This window comes from Bufo gargarizans, chromosome 1 (genome assembly GCF_014858855.1).
Source record: "Bufo gargarizans isolate SCDJY-AF-19 chromosome 1, ASM1485885v1, whole genome shotgun sequence".
In the NCBI taxonomy this organism is placed as follows: domain Eukaryota; kingdom Metazoa; phylum Chordata; class Amphibia; order Anura; family Bufonidae; genus Bufo; species Bufo gargarizans.
This window is the reverse complement of record NC_058080.1, coordinates 144,598,013-144,623,017: the sequence shown is the minus strand read 5'-3', so window position 1 is coordinate 144,623,017 and position 25,005 is coordinate 144,598,013. Positions and strand designations below refer to the sequence as shown.

The window sequence follows — 25,005 nt, the reverse complement described above, 5'->3', positions numbered from 1 at the left end:
TGTGTGTAATATGTGTCCAGTGACCTCTTCCGTTGGGGATGAAATGTGATTGATTTTGATGCCTGCTGGTGCTGGACAGTGGGGTTTAAAGAGGACCTGTCAGCTCCTTGTCTGTTTTAATGAATCATAGTCTTTCCCAACAATTCTGGAGGTTTAACCCAATGTATTGTGCTGTTTTTCCTATCATTCCTAGTAGAAATTTCTGAATGCTTTGACGGCAGAGTGTTGCCAGTTGTGGGGGTCTCTACACAGTATGACATTGTCCAGTCAGTGCCGACAGTGCTAGACAAGGTGACTGTTAATCCCCAGTTGTCAATTCATTCATAAATTTCTAAGGCCAGGAACAGCACACTGCCATATCCGTTTTGCAGTCCGCATATAGGGCACGAATAGGACATGTTCTTTTTCTTTTTTTTGCGGTCCCATAGAAATGAATGGGTCTGTGTGCGATTGGCAAATAATGCAGATAAGGCGCGGACCAAAAATATGGTCTTGTGAATGAGGCATTATGAGAAAAGATGCATCAAAATTGTTATTTCATGGAAATACGAGCATTTACTAAAAGAAACATGTCAGATGAGCTTTCAGTGTCTTCCCTAATCTGTGGTTTTCATGTAGAGAGTATGCAGTGCAAAATAGACATCTAGATGCCTTGTTAAAGGGGTTGTGCAAAGTCATTAACTTACCCTCTATCCACACTGTTGTGGATAAGCGGCTTATCAGTGAAGGTCACCAATCACAAAATCAAGGGTCCCTTGAATTAAGAAAGAGGCAGGACCACTGCTGATCCATTCATTCTCTGTGTAACCACCTGAGACCGTTGAGTACATCACTATACTTGACTATCTCCAGCAGTCCCATTGAGCGGCAGTGGTCATTAACCACCTGCTGCTGCATTTATTCAGGGGAATGGCACCCTTTCTTTTAATTGATATGGATCCCAGCAGTTGGACCCCCACTGATCAGAGGCTCTTGTAGATAGAGGATAAGTTAATAACTTGGCACAGCCTCTTTAATGATGGAGAATAATCAAACGTATTCAGCCAGACAGTATCTGCGATATCCATGCATCACAATAGCAGATGTGCAGAGAAGCATCACCGAACACCTAACACAGTGTTCCTCAACTCCAGTCCTCAGGACCCACCGACTGGTCATGATTTGAGAATATCCCACAGAATGAATACCTGTGGTAAGTCCTGATGCATGGACACTAATTATATCACCTGCTCAATACTAAGGAAATCCTGAAAACATGGCCGGCAGGTGGGCACTGAGGACTGGAGTTGAGGAACCCTGACGTAACACATTAAACCTTTTGGACAGGTTTTAATACCAAAAGACCAAAACAAGTTCTACTTCTGTCTATAGGAAACTAAGGCAATAGTAGACATATCACAAAACTGATTAAAGCAAGTAATCTCCTGCTCAGGGATGGTTATGTACCTACAGGTGGTGATATAAGCTGTCTATACGAAGGGGCACTGTGCATGAGGAAAAAGATCTATACTGTATAGATGGTAGGGTCAGAATTTGGAATAGATCCATCCCAGTTTGTGTCCACAGTTCAGGCTGGTGGTATGGTAATGGTAAGAGGGAGCTCTTCTTGGCACACATTAAGCCTCTTAATACCAATTTAGCATGGTTTGAATGCCACAAACTACCTATTGTTGTCAAGCAAGTGTACCCCTTTATGACTATCTGAATGGATGCTTCCAGTATGATAACTTGATTTTGGCCACTCCAGTGACCTGTACAGTAATGATACCTCTACCCAACAAAGCTTGTTTAGAATGTGGTAAATTTGCAGCACATCTACCCAACAGGTATCTTTTCAGCGCCTTGTCATCCAGAAAACAAGCTGTTCTGAAGTAAAGCTGCCATTGAATGAATTGTGGTAAAGTACCTATAAGTGGTGTGTAAGCTCCATAAACTAAGGGACACTGTTTGGGGGGGGGATACTATCTCTCCTTGGGGAGAGAGCGCCTTATCTCTCAAGTGGGGTAACCTTTGAATTCTTTGGTATGTGATCAGGTAGAGAATATTACTAGAGGCTTATGACAATAGTATGTGACAAGGATTTAAAACAAAACTTAGTCCTGATTCAGACAGGCATGTTTTCTGTCCATGTGCGCAATGGACTGTAAATGAAGCTATACAAGCCAATAGTGCAATTCACACCTCCTTTTTTTCAAATTAACCAAGGGCAATCAATGTTCTGCTCCGTGTCTCAGAACACAGGCCTGGATACTATTTGAGACAATTGTCTCTGGTGGTGTCAGGTGGGTGTCCTATACGGACCTCACTGCATATTAAAAACTGTCTGTGTGTTACCAGGCCTTCAGGGGGTTGGGATATTAATGGCATATCACTAGGATAGGCCACCAATGTCAGAAAATTGTGGGTCCCATCTCTGGGACCAGCTCCTATCTAGAGAATGGGGCCCCAAAAATGAAGGACAACACGCCAAGCATGTGTGGCATGTTCTCTATTTAGCACTATAAAAGTTCCAAAAGTGAACCTGCTTGTTTATTTTTAAAGTCCCATAGCGGTGAATGAAAAGTGCACTGTGCAAGCAAGACCACCTCTTCATTCACAGCTATGGAACTGCGGGAAATAGCTGAGCCAGCACTTGGCTATTTTCGGAACTCCAATAGTTGTGATGAATGGAGGGTGGCTGTGGATTAGTGGCTGCTCCTTGTCCCAGACGTGGGACCCGCACCCATCTAAGATAGACGGCATATCCTAGTGATATGCTAATAATGTCCCAGACGGGAATACCTATTTAAGGTATATTAATAATCATGGAGAAACCTCCAATCTCTGATACATTTGAGCATTGAGATATTCATTAGAATTAGAAATTTGCTTTAATGATGTTAATAGGTTAACGGCTATGCTTATTCTTTGTTGAAAAGGCTATTAAAGGAACACTCAAGGCAAAACCAACGTAGGTGCATGACACAGAGGTTCTTACTATGAAGTACTTTAAACCCCTGTGCCGTGAATCACCCCCTTAAGCCCTATACCAGGTATAGCACTGTAGCCCAGAGTGTTCCTCATAGAAATCTTACAATATCGTGTGACATGTTTTCTTCATTAATGTTCACTCTACAAAAAATAAATAACTTTTCCCACTAAGAAATACTAACACAAAAAGGAGTAGGGCTTGCTTATGGTTTTCACTGGAACTGTGTCCAGCCACTCCTTAAAGGGCCAGATCCTGAGAGTTCAATTATAGCCCTGCTTTCTGACTGTCAAAACAGTATTTTTTTCACACTAAAGGCACAACTATTACATTTGCTATATTACAAAATAGTTATTTTATTATGGAGAATGACAACTCTTTGTTCTTTCTATAATGGTAGTCACGCATAACATGCACTAAATCCAAAAATACCACATTTAAACCCACTACTATGTGCATAGGAAAATAAGATCAGCTCCAATAATATATCCGGGACGAACCCACTACATTTTGGAGTTACCGTTAGACCCTATAGTGCCTTATATCTTACCTCCTTAATTAGCCACAGCTATTATATACAGAGCGTCCTTTGTATTCACTAGTCAGCTTGCAGATTAGAGGATGGTAACAGTAATCCTAGTCCTCAGACTTTTCCCTTACGCTATATGTATTTAACTAGAAAGTGAACATATGTACTCCACAGAGGCAAAGTGACAAACCTAACGGCTTGCAATAGCCCCCTACCAATTTCACAACATCCTGGTAGGCTCCAACATTACTACAATCCATATGTTAAATCCAAGTTAATAGTGCTGTAGTAGAGGCACATAATACCATAGTGTGCAAAATATGAATGCATCATAAAGAAAAAGTGCAAATCTGTATTGGCCATATTGGTCCAGAGAAGACATCGTTTTGTGCAGGTTGTGACAGCTATCTTTCAGCTAAGCTAAAAATGTATGCTCATATTATTATTTTTAAGGAATATCAATACAGCCATATACACAAGCCAATCGACTACCTGAATACAGTACTTATATCTGTGATGCCATAGGCATGGTGAAGATCTCTAGTTGGTTGCTAAACTCCAAGCCCTGTCACCATTCCCTATGACTTGCCACATGACTTTCATTACTTCAGTCTCTTAAAATGTAGCAATAAAGGTCATTTATGGATTCACATTTGACCAAAATAACAATAGCATTATATAAATGTTTCTGGAGAAAGCACCCGGACAAGTAAATGTTATCACGGTGGAAATCTATCGTAACAACCATATAGTGGTAAACAGAGAGGAGTTAAGGACATCTAATGAGGATCTAACTACCTACGACAAGGGATCTACTTAATAATTTGTGGACAGTCGCTCCAAGCTTTTGATTTCCTCTTGGCTAATGCCAACCAGGCTGGTTCTGATGAGACAGGAGTGGCATCTGGAGTGGAGAACCTCTTTGGAAGATCCTTTGCATGTGTTACGGGAACAGTCTCTGTAATTTCCACTGTTGGAGGAAAAAAAGTTATGTTTTTCACAAGAAACCATGTGTATACATCAACCAAATCCATAAACTCTTATTGGGTCCTTTGAAGATGTCTATTACTGATCATAAACAAGTCTTATAGCTAGTTATAGTTAGCATAGTCCATGGTAATGTAATTTATGCAAATTATAATGTGTGTGTGCTTTATGACTGCTGCAGTTAATGTAGGATAATGGATAGAAATTTTTCCATTCATTCCCTCTAGACCCTGGAACCTGCCCATGTACAATCAAGAAGAGATGTGGACGGGGAGCAGGGTGTGGGTCTCTGGAAATCCTGTTTTCCCCTCTCCTGCTTCTGCTGCATTAAGTTACAACAGCTGGAGCTTCTTATTGGCTGTTGTAACTTAATCAATGCAGTTCTGTCGGGACAGACAGACGAGGGAGCGTGAGGCAGGGCTATGGAGTCTGAGTCCACCTCTGGCTTTTAAATTAAACTATTACATGATTGAGGTAAAAAGTCTGATGTTACCAAGCTTTTACTGCAGCAAATTTGTTATTACCAATTATTATCATGAGCCATTTATGCTGCAGTCGGAGTGGGGAATACAGGAGTGTAATGTGTGTGTGTGTGTGTGTGTGTGTGTGCAGTACACAGAAATGGAAACTAGGAAACCAGACATGTATGAACAAGCACCAAGTCATTTAAAGTATTCATCCGAAATTCATTATATTTAAACACAGTTATTTTGGCCCAAGTAGATGGTTAAATCAACACTCTGAAGCAGATAGCCATGGCTAAACGTGGCTATATCTATCAGATTATTGTCAGGTGAACCTGCCAATTTGTAATGTCCGTGGCCTCCTCCATGCTCATGGCCAATGTCAGGGAAAAGATGTTGAATTTCTACATGCCCAAATCTCGGTTCTGAAGGCATATAAGCCACCTCCAGATTTGGCAGTGGCTGTGGCTATTGAGAACACATGCACACTTGTCTTGGTTGGAAGAATTAGGAGGAACAGCTATCTAAACTGTATGGTAAGTTGGAGGCTGCACTTACCTGTGACTGATGTTGGAAGAGTGTTGGATTTCTGTAGCTGTTCCCTGCGCTGGAGTCTAGTCACCACTGTCTCACATTTCTTCTCTTCGTGGGGTAGTGGCTTTTGCAGTGACCCAGATCTGCTTCTGTATTCGCCTACTAGGACACCAGATGACTATAAACAAAAAGTGATAGTTCTTAATATAGGAATATGAAAATAAGCATCTCCTGTTTTCAGGTATCAAGTACTGTCTGTCGCCTAATCTAAGTACATCATCTTTGTTCTGAACATTATAAAGTATTAAAACATCAGGAACATTAAAGAGGTTTTCCAAAGTTAGATGAAAAGGACCACTTCTTTCAGAAACAGCACCACTGCATAGGCAGTGTCCGGTATTAGAGCTTAATGGGGCTAAGTTGCTGTACCAGGCATCGTTCATGGACAAGAGTGGCGCTGCTTCTGGAAAAAAACAGACCTTTTAATACATTGACTAAAGTATCATATACTTAGGTATAATAATTCAATTACAGTTTCTTTCGCTAGCTTGTCAGCTTGCTTGGCCTCTCTGGCTTGTCTCCTCTCCTCCCTGGATGCTTGCTGTTCACGGAATCCTTTTTGTTTCTGCAGAGCAAGTGTGATCCAGAGTGGTTGAGCTGATTCAACTTGCTCCATCAGTCTGGTGCCATCTAATGAATGTCGACTCTGAAGCACAGGTCTCTCTATAAGAACAAATGATAGAAACATAAATTACTTACTTTTCCTACTTCAATCTTCTAGTCACAGACAAAAAAGTTAGTCTCTCATATTATCTTATAGGATTGAACCCCCCCCCCCTATGATATCCAGAATAGGAGTCAAACCTTCAGTTTTTAACCATAAGTGTGAGCAGTTACTGCTTTACAACTTGATCTACCTTATTATGGGACCCCCAAATTATGCAGAGATACAACCAAAATGGGTAAAATTGAGAACGATCTGCTCAGCCTTGGAGTTGAGACCACACAACTTCAGCTCTTAGAAATAGCCAACTGGATATTTATGACATATACCAAGTCTACTGATTTATCCTAGATACATCATATCTTTAAGGGCTTAAAAGCTATGTACACCCTTGGGGACACTTTTTTCTATGATTGCATTTTATCATTTTGGGCTAAAAATTACTTGAAATAAATGAATCCGCATCCTATCCGCAAAAAAAAAAAATGAGGATTGGAAGCCTCTCCTGTGTTGTCTTGGTGGTGTGCTTAGGGTCATTGTCTTGTTCGAAGGTAAACCTTTCACCCAGGTTTTCATTAAGAATATCTGTACTTTGCTTCATTCAGTTTTCCCTCAACCCTGACCAGTCGCCCTGTCCAAGCTTAAAAACTCCCCCACAGCATGACGCTGTTTTTTCTTTTGAAATAAATTTGCAAAAATTTATAAAATTCTGTTTTCACTTTGTCATTATGGGGGATTGAGTTCAGATTTATGGGGAAAAATTTGATATTTTTTTATATTTTATCACAACGTTGCAACATAAAATGTGAAAGGATGTGAACACTTTCTAAATGCATTCTGTGTATACACATAAATACTGCTTCTGCCTTAATACAATGCACCCTATGTGTATACAGACGGAAGAGCAGTATATACATGTATGTAAAGAGATGGAAGTGAATTTTTGGTTCTGATTTAGGGCACTGGGGACATCCTAGGTACTCCTCGTGATTTGGATTGAGGTGTTTTGTGGGCGTGTGCTAATATGGAGTTGGGGAACATGTCTTTAAAAAATGTTTGACTGTCCACAAATTTTATCTTAGTTGCCCAGAAATAACTAATGGCAAGGTTGGATAGGGTATCAGGAGCATTCAAAAGAGTCCAAAAAACAGGGATTTATTCACCCATGTTCAGTGCAATGTTTCAATCTGCTTGAAAAATACCCTGGCCGTAAACTGAAACATTACACTGAACATGAGTGAATACATATTATTATTATTTTTTTTTTAAACGATTAAGACTGTATTTGTTTCTTGGCTGTATGTCACTTTACATCAAGATTTTACTGCTGGCACCCTAATCTCTAATAACAATATCCTGCTATTTTTATAGTTATTAAAGACAGACATATAGATATTGATGATAGATAGACAGACAGATACGTAGATAGGATAAACAATTTTAGTTTATTTAGCTGAAGATGTTCCTAAACATGAAGAAGTACATTATATCTGTCCTCAACTTTCCTACTGTATTGCTGACTTTTTATTCTATTGCATGCCAACAGCTTTCATTGTGTTGTAACTGACACAGGAACCTGACAAGCTCCATGTAACTGTTTGGATAAATGGGTAAACTTCTGTTTTCAAGTTCAGCATACAAGGTTCGGGTTATTTAAGAATTCCGTTATGGTCTGTGGTAGCGGAATCCATAACGGAATTCTTAAATAACCTGAACTTTGTACGCTGAACTTGAAAACCGAAGTTCGCTCATCCCTAGTTATAGAGATAAAACCAGTAAAGTTAGGCTAGTTGCACACTAGTGCTTTTAGATCCGACAGGCTGTTCCGGATCTCTCTGCATTCCAGAAGCTACCATTGCCGGAAGCTACCACGTTGCCATCCGGCCGATTCTCAGCATATTTGCCGGGTTGCGGTCAGATCTCCGCTGGTTCCCATTATAGGTATTGGGGCCGGCGGGTATCAGGTAGCGTCTCTGGCAATGCCGGATCCAGACATCTCCAGCAGGTAGCTCTCTGCCAGAACAGCCTGTCGGAGATGTAAATCTAGCCTTAGTGTACTCTGAGATTGCAGTTCTCTACAGCTATCAATACCAACAACTTCAGTATAACAAACACTTACGTAACAGCTAGATTTATGAGAAAGGTTAGAGGAAATGTCTATGAAAAATAATCAGGTATCAAAGAACAATATGTTGGCAAACTTCCAAGATTGTAAGGGCAGTAAAACGTTGCTGACATATATAATGTTTTTTGCACTATAGCAGAAGAAATAAACTGAAAAATAGCTTAAAGTGGTTGTCCACTACTTTTATATTGATTGCCGATCCTCAGGATAGACCATCAATATCTAACTGGCAGGGGTCCAACCCCCTGAACCTCCGCCACTCAGCTGTTCTGGAGTAGTTCCATCTACTGTGTAGGGGATAGTGCTGGTTACTACATTGCTGCCCTCATTTACTTCAACAGGAGCAGCACTAACTAGCTCTGTCTACTACATTGTGTAGTTCCAGCACTGGAGCTACTCCTGAATAGTTGATCGTTGGTGGTATGGGGTGTCGGACTTCTGCCGGTGGGATGTTAGTGGCCAATCCTGAGAATAATGCATCAATAAAAAAATGACTGGACAACCCTATTAACCACTTAAGGACCACAGGTTTATACCCCCCTAGTGACCAGGCCCTTTTTTACAAATCGGCACTCCACAACTTTAGCGGTTTATTGCTCGGTCATGCAACTTACCACCCAAATGAATTTTACCTCCTTTTCTTCTCACTAATAGAGCTTTCATTTGGTGGTATTTCATTGCCGCTGACATTTTTACTTTTTTTGTTATTAATTGAAATTTAACGATTTTTTTGCAAAAAAATGACATTTTTCACTTTCAGCTGTAAAATTTTGCAAAAAAAACGACATCCATATATACATTTTTCGCCAAATTTATTGTTCTACATGTCTTTGATAAAAAAAAAATGTTTGGGCAAAAAAAAAAATGGTTTGGGTAAAAGTTATAGCATTTGCAAACTATGGTACAAAAATGTGAATTTCCGCTTTTTGAAACAGCTCTGACTTTCTGAGCACCTGTCATGATTCCTGAGGTTCTACAATGCCCAAACAGTAGAAAACCCCCACAAATGACCCCATTTCGGAAAGTAGACACCCTAAGGTATTCGCTGATGGGCATAGTGAGTTCATAGAACTTTTTATTTTTTGTCACAAGTTAGCGGAAAATGATGATGATTTTATTTTTTTTATTTTTTCTTACAAAGTCTCATATTCCACTAACTTGCGACAAAAAATAAAAAATTCTAAAAACTTGCCATGCCCCTCACGGAATACCTTGGGGTGTCTTCTTTCCAAAATGGGGTCACTTGTGGCGTAGTTATACTGCCCTGGCAATTTAGGGGCCCAAATGTGTGAGAAGAACTTTGCAATCAAAATGTGTAAAAAATGACCGGTGAAATCCAAAAGGTGCACTTTGGAATATGTGCCCCTTTGCCCACCTTGGCAGCAAAAAAGTGTGACACATCTGGTATCGCCGTACTCAGGAGAAGTTGGGGAATGTGTTTTGGGGTGTCATTTTACATATACCCATGCTGGGTGAGAAATATATCTTGGTCAAATGCCAACTTTGTATAAAAAAATGGGAAAAGTTGTCTTTTGCCAAGATATTTCTCTCACCCAGCATGGGTATATGTAAAATGACACCCCAAAACACATTCCCCAACTTCTCCTGAGTACGGCGATACCAGATGTGTCACACTTTTTTGCTGCCAAGGTGGGCAAAGGGGCACATATTCCAAAGTGCACCTTTCAGATTTTGCAGGCCATTTTTTACACATTTTGATTGCAAGGTACTTCTCACACATTTGGGCCCCTAAATTGCCAGGGCAGTATAACTACGCCACAAGTGACCCCATTTTGGAAAGAAGACACCCCAAGGTATTCCGTGAGGGGCATGGCGAGTTCCTAGAATTTTTTATTTTTTGTCACAAGTTAGCGGAAAATGATGATTTTTTTTTTTTTAATCTTTTTTCCTTACAAAGTCTCATATTCCACTAACTTGCGACAAAAAATAAAAAATTCTAGGAACTCGCCATGCCCCTCACGGAATACCTTGGGGTGTCTTCTTTCCAAAATGGGGTCACTTGTGGCGTAGTTATACTGCCCTGGCAATTTAGGGGCCCAAATGTGTAAGAAGTACCTTGCAATCAAAATGTGTAAAAAATGGCCGGTAAAATCCGAAAGGTGCACTTTGGAATATGCGCCCCTTTGCCCACCTTGGCATCAAAAAAGTGTGACACATCTGGTATCGCCGTACTCAGGAGAAGTTGGGCAATGTGTTTTGGGGTGTCATTTTACATATACCCATGCTGGGTGAGAGAAATATCTTGGCAAAAGACAACTTTTCCCATTTTTTTATACAAAGTTGGCATTTGACCAAGATATTTCTCTCACCCAGCATGGGTATATGTAAAATGACACCCCAAAACACATTGCCCAACTTCTCCTGAGTACGGCGATACCACATGTGTGACACTTTTTTGCAGCCTAGATGCGCAAAGGGGCCCAAATTCCTTTTAGGAGGGCATTTTTAGACATTTGGATCCCAGACTTCTTCTCACACTTTCGGGCCCCTAAAAAGCCAGGGCAGTATAAATACCCCACATGTGACCCCACTTTGGAAAGAAGACACCCCAAGGTATTCAATGAGGGGCATGGCGAGTTCCTAGAATTATTTTTTTTTTTGCATAAGTTAGCGGATATTGATTTTTTTTTGTTTTTTTCTCACAAAGTCTCACTTTCCGCTAACTTAGGACAAAAATTTCAATCTTTCATGGACTCAATATGCCCCTCACGGAATACCTTGGGGTGTCTTCTTTCCGAAATGGGGTCACATGTGGGGTATTTATACTGCCCTGGCTTTTTAGGGGCCCTAAAGCGTGAGAAGAAGTCTGGAATATAAATGTCTAAAAATGTTTACGCATTTGGATTCCGTGAGGGGTATGGTGCGTCCATGTGAGATTTTATTTTTTGACACAAGTTAGTGGAGTATGAGACTTAGTAAGAAAAAACAAAAACAAAAACAAACAAAAAATTTCCGCTAACTTGTGCCAAAAAAAATGTCTGAATGGAGCCTTACCAAGGGGGGGGGGGGGGGTGATCAATGACAGGGGGGTGATCAATGACAGGGGGGTGATCACCCATATAGACTCCCTGATCACCCCCCTGTCACTGATCACCCCCCCTGTAAGGCTCCATTCAGACATCCGCATGATTTTTTACGGATCCATGGATACATGTATCGGATCCACAAAACGCATGCGGACGTCTGAATGGAGCCTTACAGGGGGGTTATCAATGACAGGGGGTGATCAGGGTAATCACCCCCTGTCACTGATCACCCCCCCTGTAAGGCTCCATTCAGACATCCGCATGATTTTTTACGGATCCATGGATACATGTATCGGATCCACAGAACGCATGCGGACGTCTGAATGGAGCCTTACAGGGGGGTTATCAATGACAGGGGGTGATCAGGGTAATCACCCCCCTGTCACTGATCACCCCCCCTGTAAGGCTCCATTCAGACATCCGCATGATTTTTTACGGATCCATGGATACATGTATCGGATCCACAGAACACATGCGGACGTCTGAATGGAGCCTTACAGGGGGGTTATCAATGACAGGGGGTGATCAGGGTAATCAGGGTGATCACCCCCCTGTCACTGATCACCCCCCCTGTAAGGCTCCATTCAGACATCCGCATGATTTTTTACGGATCCATGGATACATGTATCGGATCCACAAAACGCATGCGGACGTCTGAATGGAGCCTTACAGGGGGGTTATCAATGACAGGGGGTGATCAGGGTAATCACCCCCCTGTCACTGATCACCCCCCCTGTAAGGCTTCATTGAGACATCCGCATGATTTTTTACGGATCCATGGATACATGGATCGGATCCACAAAACGCATGCGGACGTCTGAATGGAGCCTTACAGGGGGGTTATCAATGACAGGGGGTGATCAGGGTAATCACCCCCCTGTCACTGATCACCCCCCTGTAAGGCTCCATTCAGACATCCGCATGATTTTTTACGGATCCATGGATACATGGATCGGATCCACAAAACGCATGCGGACGTCTGAATGGAGCCTTACAGGGGGGTTATCAATGACAGGGGGTGATCAGGGTAATCACCCCCCTGTCACTGATCACCCCCCCTGTAAGGCTCCATTCAGACATCCGCATGATTTTTTACGGATCCATGGATACATGGATCGGATCCACAAAACGCATGCGGACGTCTGAATGGAGCCTTACAGGGGGGTTATCAATGACAGGGGTGATCAGGGTGATCACCCCCCTGTCACTGATCACCCCCCCTGTAAGGCTCCATTCAGACATCCGCATGATTTTTTACGGATCCATGGATACATGGATCGGATCCACAGAACGCATGCGGACGTCTGAATGGATCCTTACAGGGGGGTTATCAATGACAGGGGGTGATCAGGGTAATCAGGGTGATCACCCCCCTGTCACTAATCACCCCCCCTGTAAGGCTCCAATCAGACATGCGCATGATTTTTTACGGATCCACAAAACGCATGCGGACGTCTGAATGGAGCCTTACAGGGGAGTGATCAATGACAGGGGGTGATCAGGGAGTGTATATGGGTGATCACCCGCCTGTCATTGATCACCCCCCTGTAAGGCTCCATTCAGACGTCCGTATGCTTTTTGCGGATCCGATCCATGTATCCGTGGATCCGTAAAAATCATACGGACGTCTGAACGGAGCCTGACAGGGGGGTGATCAATGACAGGGCGGTGATCAATGACAGGGGGGTGATCAGGGAGTTTATATGGGGTGATCATGGGTGATCAGGGGTTTATAAGGGGTTAATAAGTGACGGGGGGGGGGGTGTAGTGTGGTGTTTGGTGCGACTGTACTGACCTACCTGAGTCCTCTGGTGGTCGATCCTAACAAAAGGGACCACCAGAGGACCAGGTAGGAGGTATATTAGACGCTGTTATGAAAACAGCGTCTAATATACCTGTTAGGGGTTAAAAAATTCGGATCTCCAGCCTGCCAGCGAGCGATCGCCGCTGGCAGGCTGGAGATCCACTCGCTTACCTTCCGTTCCTGTGAGCGCGCGCGCCTGTGTGCGCGCGTTCACAGGAAATCTCGCGTCTCGCGAGATGACGCCTATTGGCGTTAGTGTGACCTGGGAGCGCCGCAGCATTGACGCCTTTCGGCGTTAGTGTGACGGGAGGAGGTTAAAGTGGCTTTCTGGGTTCAGTATATGGCAGGCCTATTCTCATATAGATACACTATATGGACAAAAGTATTGCGACACCTACACATTACACCTACAGGAGTCCTTATGACATCCCATTCTATAATCATTAATATGGACTTGGTTCCCCTTCATCCCATAGGTTTTCAGTGGGGTTGAGGTCAGTGCTCTATGTGGGCTGTCAAACTTACACATCCATGCCTTTATGGACCTTGCTTTGTCTACTGGGGCGCACCCATGCTAGAACAGAAAAGGGTATTCCCCAAACCAGTCCCATAAAGTTGGAAGGATGGAGTTGTCCAAAATGTCTTGTTATGCTGAAGTATTAAAGAAGTTTTCCAGGATTACTATGTTAAGCTTATGTAGTTGCTTACCTTATTCCTCATTATCTCAAATCACTACAGTTTCCATCCTGTATGTACACTTCCTGTTGCTGTAGCCAACCAAACCCATGATGCACTTCTCCTTTCTCTGCCCCTCGCTCCAGCACCGCCCCTAACAACTCCCAGGTAGTTTATAGCTCCTCCTACCAGCTAGTTACAAAGACACTCCCCTATCACTGCCTCTGAATGGACATAGCATCACAGGAAATAAGAAAGCGCTGTATGGACATGGTCATATGACCATAGCCTAGAACAGAAGATAGGAGCAATAAAGGTAAAAAATATATATATACATTACAAAATTATAGCTACCTTCATAAATCATTGTTTTAAAGGATCTTGATGCAAACCTGAAGACCCCTTTAAGATTTAATGAAAGCATTGCTAGAATGCATGGAATATATATGCATATCTTTATGGCATACTAGATAGACATCTGTGTCATCTCAAGCTTTTTGTGAATTTCTTCTATAGTGGAATCCTCAACGATATGCTGAATCAGTCATGTGCAATATCAACAGTGCTGACAGACCCTACTGACTTATAATGGGGGCTGTATGTGAATGGAGCATCTGATTGCTGAATCTTTTATTCACATCTGCCATACATATCTCAGCTTGCATAAATATGGTCCACTTCACCCGTACCATTTTTCGAACACAAATTACATCACTACTCAGATACCTTTCATTTGATAAATTCACAGTTTTAGCACCATCACGAAACCAGTTATTTGGGGTTTACGAAGCAGAAGTATAGTCTCACTAGTAGTGTTACAGTCTGCTATTTCCATGAGGTCTCTAAATGTCAGCACGTTAGGAAGTAGAGGAAGACAGTCCTATCAGTACCTACAACACTTTCTAGAAAAATGGAAGGACCATTCTTTCTGCTTGGATTTGGCTATGTGTTTGTGATTATTTCTGAAAAATATGTATTTTAAAGCGATGCTGTTCTTTTGAAAACATGCTGAAAATAGGTATTAAAGAAGTGTACAAAGAGTCCAAAAATATAAAGATCTAGATAGCATAGTACATACTCCAGAGACCAAATCTGACCCATGATTGAAACCACGTGACCACTAGTTGCCACTCATACATATGTCTTTATTTTTATGGACCCAGTAGTTTCCTACTGATGAGGAAACATGTATGGGATGGATTATCAGGATTACCTGGGTTCTCTGGTCCATTTATATTGATGTCCTGTCCTCAAGATAAACCATGAATATCTGAATGGCAGGAGTTGGACAGCTGTTCTGCAGTAGCTCCAGCAACTGAACTGCAGCTCCATCAGTTGTGTGTAGTAGACGATGCTGGTTACTGCAGTACTGGCTACTTAACTTTAATAGGCAGTCAGCATTGGAACTTCTACAGAACAGCTGATCATCAGGGGTGCAAAGTTTTAGACCCCTGCTGATCAAATATTGATGGCCTATCCTGAGTAAGTACCATAAAATCCCTCTAAAGTAAGGGTCAAAGGGGTGCTTTTCCACTCGGTAGCCCTGTGAGGGCCAGTGCAGGATGCATTGCAAAGGACAGAGATAACAATTTCCATACACATTCCTTTCGGTAGATAGTGGTGATCTATTAAACCATAGGGGACCAGGTCATAATGCCACACACATTTAGGATTAGTTCTCCCTGCCTTTCATCTAATTTGTGTCCACCACTACCTAGCTTCTATTGTACAATAGGGATCATAGGACTTGCTTTTCCTGAAAGTATATGCCATAAATGTCTTGTCTTTTAGAATAACCTTTCAATATAGAGTCAACCAGGTTCAGAATTATTCATATTGTCATATATACTTGCACCAAACATGGGGGAAATCATCTGTAGGGTTGCCACTTCTATGGACAGTATTAGATAATTAATTTAAAATTGAAAGTTATGAATTTGAGATGTAATCACATTACCTCTTCCTGTTTTCTCTGGTCTTTTTTCTGGTTTCTCTCTCCATGGGATTGATGGCAAATTTGCTTTATCTGTTCTATCATACTCAAGACTTTCACTATGTTTTGAAGATGGAAAAGCTGCGCTTACTTTAACTTCCTCTGTTACACTTCTTTGCTCTGTTTTGTCCAGACTTTCCCCATAAGGGTCTTTCATATCTGTTTTATTCAGTTTTGAAAGAGGCGAGGATGGTGGAGTTGGGCTGGATGGTTTAGGAGCAAGTGACGGCTTCTGGATGATGGGCGACTTAGGAGCTATTCTATCTTTGTTAGGTGATGACAAATGAGGACTTGTACCTGGGGTCAGTGGAGAAATGAAAGTACTATAAATGTTTTCAGATAGATAGTTTGAGGTATCTAGCAATAATTTAACCGTGCTATCTTTCTTTAATTTAGTAGGGGATGCTGACAATTCTTTGTTGGGTAAAGTCCTTATTTCTGTTTCATCTCCTGCAGTTAATGGAGTAGGAACACCTTCAAAGCTGTCACCTGCACTATATCGTTTCTTCCGTTTCTGTTCATTCTGAGGATCTGAATGAAATCTCAAGGAATAATGTGTCCTTCTTAGTTTGACTCCAAATGGAGCCATTTTCTCTTCTGAATTTTGTAATAATTTATCTGGTTTTCTCATACTGTTGGCCATTTGTGCATTGAGGGAAGTTTGTTCTTCTAAATGATTACGACGAGGAGACTGAGGTGGGTTAGGAACCAAGAAGGATGGAAGATCTTTAGAAAATATACAACCTTCTGCACCACCTTCAATCGTAGCTTGCCTTTTCATTTTATTTGCCACCACTTCTTGGACACTCAGTGCCCTTTCTGTGAGCCTTCTCTCAGCTGTGTTGTCAGGTAACACTGTTCCTATATGTTCCTTATTTGATTTCATTGCTGGGGTGTCACTACTAAACTCAACGGTTTTCGCAGATTCTGGAAATTTCTGCCATGCTGGTGTTATAGAAAATTTTGCACTAGCTGACATTGTCTTTCGTAAGATGTTATGGGAGTCATCTTTACCCTTTCCTATCCAGTCATCACTAGGTACACAAGGATCAGTTTTATTATTTTCGGTCATGGCAACATTTTCAGATTTGTTGAATATTTTTGACCTAATGGAAGCCCATTCTTCCATGAAGGACTGATTTTCCAATGTCTCTGATGTATATTTTGTTTTACTGCTGATATTTTTAGTATTGCCCATATCTCTTTCATTTTTGGTTTCGGCAAGATCTAATTTCCTCTCTTCAGTCAGTCCAAGCAATGTTTTACAAGCGGTGTCCTTAATCTGGTTAAGGTTTACAGCTGTACCACACAGTTGTGCTCCTGTAACCAAAATTGCAGTGTGGGGAATGCACTGCGAGGATGGAAGAACATGTGAACTAATATTCGTTTTAGTTTCTTTAGGGTCCAGTGTTTTAGGGCATGTTGGTTGCTCTTTTACTAATGTAACTGGAGATAAATTAACTTTCTCAAATATAATCTGCTTTTCACCTGACGTGACCTTAAATGTAAATGGTCTTTGCCTTTGGTCAAGCTCATTCCATCGGAGTTCTTCATTACTTTGTCTCTGTTTTAAATCTGTGTCATTTTCTTTACTTATTTCATCTGTTTTCAGCTTTTCAGGTAGATGTTTTTCTGTAATACTGCTTTCATGATCTGGAGAGGAATGCCTTACCTCAACTACATTCTTCTTAATATCCTCATTAATTGGATATTCATTCTTTAAAGGTTCCTCGTGTACCAATCTTTTGTCCTCCACTAGTCGAACTGCTTTTTGGTCTTCCACTTCAATCCCTTTCTGCACCCCAGCTGCCCTATGTTCCTCCAAGTCATGTTTTATCTCCTCTCCAACAAGAAGAGATCTCTGTAGTTCCAGTTTATGTTTCTTCAGTCCTTCTGCCATTTGAGAAGTCCTCTGCAGCTCCAGTTCAGATCTTTTCTGTTCTTCTATCTGAAGTACATTTTCTTGTTCCATTTCATACTTTCTCTGCTCCAGTGCAATCTGAAGTGCTTTCTGGTGTTCTTGTTCATGCTTTCTCTGCTCCTCTGTAATCTTAAGTGTTTTCTGCTGCTCCAGTTCTTGCATTCTCTGCTCTTCTGCCATTTGAATTGCTTTCTGCTGTTCTATCTCATACTTTCTCTCTTCTTCTGCAATTTCGAGTGCTTTTTGTTGCTCCAGTTCACAATTTCTCTGCTCTTCTGCCATCTTAAGCATTCTTTGCTCCTCAAGTTTGCGTATGTTCAGCTCTTCAACTTCCTGCAGAGCTCTATGTTCCTCCTTTTCACGCATTTTCCGTTCCTCTGCTAACTGAAGGGCGTTTTGCTTCTCTACTTCACGTCTTTTTTGTTCCTCAGCTTCCTGAAAAGCTTTCTGTTGCTCCATTTGCTGCTCTATCTCAATCTTCTTCTGCTCCTCAGCTTGCTGCAATGTTCTCTGTTGCTCCTGCTCACGAGTCTTTTGTTCTTCTGCTAATTTGAGACATCTCTCCTCCTCACGTTGTCTTTGCTCATCTTGTTTTCTGTGTTCTTCTAATTCTTTCAGAATTTGTTCAGCCCGCAGTTTTTTCTCTTCTTCGCGTCTACGCTGTTCCTTCATTTCATTTTCTTTCTGTTCTTTTAACTTATGCTGGAGCCTATCTAACTCAATGTTCCTAATGATTTTCTGTCTTCTTTGTTCCTCTTCTGTGGTACGTTTATCTGCTACTGACTTATTTTCTTTATCCATTTGTCTACTTTCTTCAGATTTAAAAGTTATTGGCTCCTCATGTTTTTCCCCTTCATATTGTCTATTGGTCACTTGAGTATGCTCAGGAATTTGTAATCCACGGGCTTTTCGTTCAAAATAATTAGACACAATTATATCCTGATTGGAAATATCCATTGAGTGGTACATGGCTTTATTGAGAGATCGATGCACATTCAGTCCAGTTTCATGTTCGTTGTCTTCTATGCTGTAACAATCCTGTGGAGAAAGTTAAAAGGTTTGAAAATGAAAATACACATAAGGCATACTTTTTAAGACGACTATCAGTAACCATAAGGTAAAAGGGTAGGAATTCTAAGGAGAAGGAGATGCTGCCAGACAACCAGGTGCAGCTTATCAAAAAATATAATTTAGCCAATTAATTGCCCCAAGTGCGCAGATCGTAGGTCAAGACAAAAATAGAAGGCTCTATCAGCATCAATCTAATATGATTAGGTAGCCTAGAGGTTAATTGGAAGGCAAATTATATGATTTGTACACACAGAATAATTATTTTATTTGCCCATTGACATTCTCCTGAAACTTTCCATATTGTCAGACGGAGTTAATTTGCATTTACACTGCGTCAACGAGCAGACAATTATCAGGAAGGAAGCGTCAGTGGAGGGGGAGAGCTGCATTTACATGCAGTGATCACCTCAACTGTATGGGGATGAGCAATAGCTACTGCTATCAGTCATCTTCATACAGATTCATTGTTTCTGGGCAGAAGATCTTGACTGAGGTGACAATGACTGCTGTGTCCGAACAAAAGATCATTTCACCCGATGAACGAGTGTGTTGCTCATCCACTTGGTGATCTGTGGCAGCTTTACACAGGCCGTTTATCAGGAATGAGTGTTCTTAAAAATATCCGTTCCTCGTAAATGGCCTGAAAATCGAACCTTGTAAATCCATCATTAAATAAGTATGAAAAGTTATTTGGAAAGTTAGCCTAGCCTAATGGAAATAATTGCTTTCAAGATCATTATTGTGAAGTTTACTCCTGAAGGCCAGATCCATGTTCAGGTTTTCTGATGTAGTTTAAGCTAAAACTAAGTGTGGATCACATAGGAAGAGTAAGTATAAAGGACAGAAACTACCTCACCTGTTTTTTTGAATCCACTCCTGGGTTTCACAGCAAAAACTGCATCAGAAACCTTGAACATGTACACTCAGCCAAAGGGTAACTACTGAAAGTGCTGGGTAGGGTCTATGGAGACCTGGGCAAGCATACCTTTATCAGTGCTTTTATTATTAGCAGCAATGTGAACCTGAACTTTTACTCTGCTGGGCACTACCCCTGTAAGTATCCCTCTGTTCTCTCTGAAAAGCTATATTCACACATAGGTTTTTATGGCATTTTCCGGCACCTTTGAATTTTTGCTGTTATTTTGCAGTACGAATGTCAGCTCCAGATGTTAGCTGAAGCTCTTTGGGACATATGAAATGTAGGACACAAGTATTTTTCACTACTGGTGTTTTCGTTAATTAGGTGGCTTTTTTTGTCTTTCTTGCTTCCTTTTAAAAACCCAACATACTGCAGCTCTTGGAGTTTTAACAACACCTTTTCTATAGCAGAAAAACACCATGAGAAAATGTGGCAAAAATAGCAGGTGGCAGCAAGCGGTCATTCTGGCATTCTTATAGTGGTAACAAACATCAGTGCCAAATTTGTGTGCATAATGACCCTAAAGGTACGTTTCTCTGCTGTCCACAGCCCCTACCAGGGGGGTACACAGATATCATAGGGCACCATAGCAAAACTTAGTAAGAGTCCCCAAAGTAAGATTTCTGAGGTAGGGATGAGCGAACCCGAACTTTACAGGTTCGGGTTTGGTGTTCAGGTGGTGAGGGAATTCCATTATGGATTCAGTTATAGTGGAATATAACGGAATTTGTATTCAGAATGCAAAACAGAAGCCTTTAAGAGGCATTCCGTTTTGATCCGTCATAATAGAAGTCTATGGGCAGCATAACGGATCCGTCTGGTTTCCATTATGTAGGACCTTCATAAAGGAAACCAGACGGATCCATTATGCTTGGCCGTAGACTTCTATTATGACGGATCAAAAAGGAATGCCTCTTAAAGGCTTTCATTTTGCATTCTATGAATTTCATTATTTTACGCTATAACTGAATCCATAATTCCTACACCACCCCAACACTGAACCTGAACTTTTAACGTTCAGGATCGCTCATCCCTATTTCTGACTAATTTACTTTTTTCTTATTTGCAGTGGAAGAAGCCACACTTTACCCAACTTCTATGTGCAAAAATGGTGCTTGATCTCCTTCAATGTATTAATGTAGTGCCCTGGAGCGTAGACATTTGCCCCTATTGCTACTATGCAAATCCAGCAACTGACTACTCATTCTATGCACTTTGAAGGGTTAACTAACTTGCACTGTGATTTGTGCTGTAGTGTGCACTTCTACTGTTGAACTGCATTTATGTTTATTGTAATATATCCTGTTCATTTGCACTATACTGTAGCTACAATGCACCGTGGAAAGGGTTAATGCACAGCCAGCTTATACTGAGAGACTTTATGACTTTCTACCTATGCCACGTTTTGGAGGGGAAAAAACAGACACACTGACTTTCTGACTGTCTAGTTTAGCTCTGTTGTTTATGTCTTAAAAAAAATGAATTATTCATTCCCATAGACTTTCATTACAGCACTATACAAATCTATGACAGACTAAAATTGTAACATTGTTTCTGTTTAGGCTCTGGTTCTCCACTCCCCCCCTCTCAGTAGAAAGTTTTAGTTCAGCTAGAAACTGTATTCTAACTAGAGCAGTTAGAGCCCTTGGTTATCTGCAGATAGGGACAAGTGCTTAGAAGGAGAAACTCTGCCAGTCTGAAGATGGAGACCAGTGTTTAGTAAAAGAGACTCTGCCGACCTACAGATAGGAACCAGCGCTTAGTAGGAGAGACTTTACCAGACTGCATGAGTGACAAGAAGAAGACACTGAGATGGGGATGCTGAGCCACAGACCCCAGGTTGCCATCCTGTAGACGACTGAGCCATAGGCCTTGGGTCACCAGCCTTTGGCCAGGGTATCAGGCTTCTGAGAGAGATAGGGACAGCTATTTCAGGCCTTTGCTCAGCATGAAATCATCTTCTGCTTGAAAAGCCAGCTCAGTGTCTTGCCTATATTGTTTTGCACTCGAGTTCCTTCAGTAAAGAAGCACAATGCCTGAAGCAGTTGTATCTTCAGGCTAGGTCATCAATATCTGATAGTTGGGGATCTGACACCTAGGACCCCTGCCGATCTGCAGTTTGAAGAGACTGCAGCGATCATACGAGCTCTGTTTAACTGCAGTGGTGAGCAGGTGCAATTACCATGTATGGTGTCTCCATTCACTTCTATGCACCGCCTCTGTAGTATTAACTTGAACGGACATAGCTATCCCATTGAAGTGAATGAGGACACCATAGTTGTAATTACACTGTCCTCCGCTGAAGTTGCTGCGGCGAGCAGGTAAACAGAGCAGAGAAGGCTGCGCTCGTATGAGTCAATGAGTATTGATAAATTTCTCCCATGCAGTTTAGAATCCTCTGCTTCTCCTCACACAGTATATCTTAGCGATAACAGCCTGTAGCCACCACAAGGGGGAGCTCTGTGCATAGGAATTTATACAGATACCATTAAACTCAATTGTAAGTCTAAAACTCTCTATGCACGGAGCTCCCCCTTGCAGTGACTTCAGTACATTCAAGACTTGTTTTTGGATGCAAAATGAAAAGTGACGATATAAAATCCATCCTTTGTGATAATTGCCATTATATACTACATCTGGGTACATTACCTGGGACATCCCTCTGTGTTTCTTTGACACTCTCTGATTTTTTGGCTTGACAGAAAGTTTGTGTTTAGCGGCAGTATTATCTAAACAAGCGGCAGATCGTGGAACGACATCCAAGTTTATAGAGTCGATTGTGCCAGATGGTCTTTTTGTTCGAGACGATTTCACAGGAGTGACCTGTATTACAAAAAAAAGATGTGGAAAAAAATCTTCTCATGGTGAAATATTTATCTTTCATCATCAAGAAAATCTCACACGAGCACACACATTTCTGTTACTAGAGGTACAGGTAATTCCAGTTAGGTTTCCTGCAGCTACACTGTGTTCTCTCTACTAAGTGGGGCCCCAACGCATATAGCCAACTTATAGAAATATATAGAAGAAAAGTACGGCAATGAAATAGAACTACCTTCTCCTCTGTCTTGTGTTCTGGCTGAGGAGCATTCCTGGTGCCATGAGAACTCGGTGACCCTAGAATCTGATGGAAGACAAAGAAACGGCATAAAATTACCAGTTCATAGATAACAAGTAAGAATGGTTTAAAGGGTTTTTCTCAGATCAGAAAAAAATGAACAAAAAGGAGAAAATACCAAAAAATAAACCATTACTCGCTTGATAAATCCTCCACGTCTCTGGTGGTCCCAGGTGGTCTTTGCTGACTTTCATGCAGCGTTGATGTGCCATACACCTATTTGACCACTGCAGCCAATCACTGGCTTCAGTGACCTGTTCTGTACAAGTCAGCACACCGCCGAATCCACTGATTGTTTTTTTTTTCCAGTGGTCATGTGCTATAATACACCTACATGACCAATGCAGCCAATGACCGTCAGGGACCTCTGGATCCGCCAGATTTTTTTTTATTTTTTATAGCATTTCCTCTTTATGGACATTTTCTCCTGTTCTCACTATTTGGGAAATCATTATATAACACTATATTAGAATGCTGGCAGAATCCATGGGATCCAACAACAAAACTGTACTGCTTCGGCATGGTTATCTTAAATCTTACTTATTATGATCACCTAACGTTACATATATCTATAAGTGTCAAAAGTAACACTAAAGCATATACTCCACAATGTAAGAAGGGACAGCATTCGAAATCTACAGCACAATAATAATTAAAAAATACAAATATATAATCTTATGTTGGTTGATCCCAAAAAAGTATGTGTATGGGTACAAGCAGACCGACTGGCCAACATTCCCAGGACAAGTGCAGGCCATGATCCTCAGAGCTGTCTGATAGCTGCTCAGCCATTGTTTTCTCCACTGTCATACAGAGCCATATTTGCAGGCTAATGGGGAGATCAGGGGGGTATCACTGCTGCTCCAGTACTTTTTATGTTTTTATCGGTGAAAGGATAAAATACAAACAATCAAATACAATTAGGCAAAATAAGGGTAATTTAAGACCACAATGTTGATTATAGTGCAACAGCAAATAATCGCTATATAAGTATCTGGCTGATACTGAGTATAACAGCCATTAAAAGGGGCTGTCCGGGTTCAGAGCTGAACCTGGACATATCTCCATCTTCACCCTGGAAGCCCCTCTGATATGAGCATTTTATGCTCCGATGCTCTCCCTTGCCCTGCGCTGTTTGTTTATATTTGCACACTGCTAGACAGAGGCTTCCGCCTAGCAGTGTTTCCTGTAGCACTGCCCTAGCCGTTTTACAGGCTAGGGCAGCGCTAAAACCCGCCCATTAGTACCGGTGACGTCACTAGACTTATCTGCTAGGTTTCTGCCTAGTTTACCCATTGAGAGCCTGCTACATCACCGGATGTCCAGAAAAAGTATTTTTCCCTGTGCAAGTCAGCACAAGCCAAAGGAGAGTGTCGGAGCATGTTGTCTGATGCTCATCTCAGAGGGGCTGCCTGGGTGAAGAAGGGGATATGTCCGGGTCCAGCTCTTAACCCAGATAACCCCTTTAAGAATATTAGACAGGCTCTCAAGCCATTAAAGACTTACCTCAAGTACTCTCAAAGGCCTATGCCTATATATAATAAGACAGTTCAAAGGAGGAAGAAGAGAAAAAAAGGGTGGCAGAGTATGTATTCAGAAGAATGATTGGGTATTTCACCATATGCCAATTTAGTAGGACCTGCTCCAGATTCATAGCATAACTAGAAGTTAAGGGGAATTCATAAACATTATCAAAGGCTGACCCGAAATTCCTCCATTCTCATGATATAATGGAGTTTACTGGCCCATTCACAGAGAGAGGGGTAGCCCTATCCTTCCAACACTTAGGAATCACCATTCTAGATGCCGTCAGGAAATATCTTAACAAAACCTTTTTCACTTGGGCCAAAAAAACTGAGGGGAGAGATAACAAGGTCAATTCAAGGGTATTAGTTATCACTTTCCCAGAAAACTGCAAATTATTCAACGTCCCCACCAGATGTGCAACATTGAGCCCAGCTCTTTTTCCCAACGCCAACACACATCGGTCACTGTGGGGAACATGCGATATAGGGTAGTTGGGCAATAGTGCCACCTCGAAAATATTTCATAGTTCTTCTCTTTCATTTGAGTGGCCAAAGAGATACCATGAGAAAATGTACACATCTTGATGCTCTAGTACCTTT

General features: G+C 41.5%; 1 protein-coding gene across 3 annotated transcripts in view; it reads right to left on the bottom strand.

Moving 5' to 3' along the window:
- The window catches only part of CRACD (capping protein inhibiting regulator of actin dynamics), a 55,299-nt gene continuing 30,294 nt past the window's right edge, over positions 1 to 25,005 (bottom strand). For all 3 annotated transcript variants that reach the window (XM_044299451.1, XM_044299444.1, XM_044299455.1), the window contains 6 exons: positions 22,817 to 22,885; positions 22,411 to 22,584; positions 15,815 to 18,809; positions 6,015 to 6,205; positions 5,507 to 5,660; positions 1 to 4,467 (listed from right to left, as the gene is read on the bottom strand). In XM_044299451.1, the coding sequence (XP_044155386.1) occupies positions 4,310 to 4,467; positions 5,507 to 5,660; positions 6,015 to 6,205; positions 15,815 to 18,809; positions 22,411 to 22,584; positions 22,817 to 22,885 (3,741 nt within the window). In that variant the 3' untranslated portion in view covers positions 1 to 4,309. The remainder of the gene's footprint in view (positions 4,468 to 5,506; positions 5,661 to 6,014; positions 6,206 to 15,814; positions 18,810 to 22,410; positions 22,585 to 22,816; positions 22,886 to 25,005) is intronic.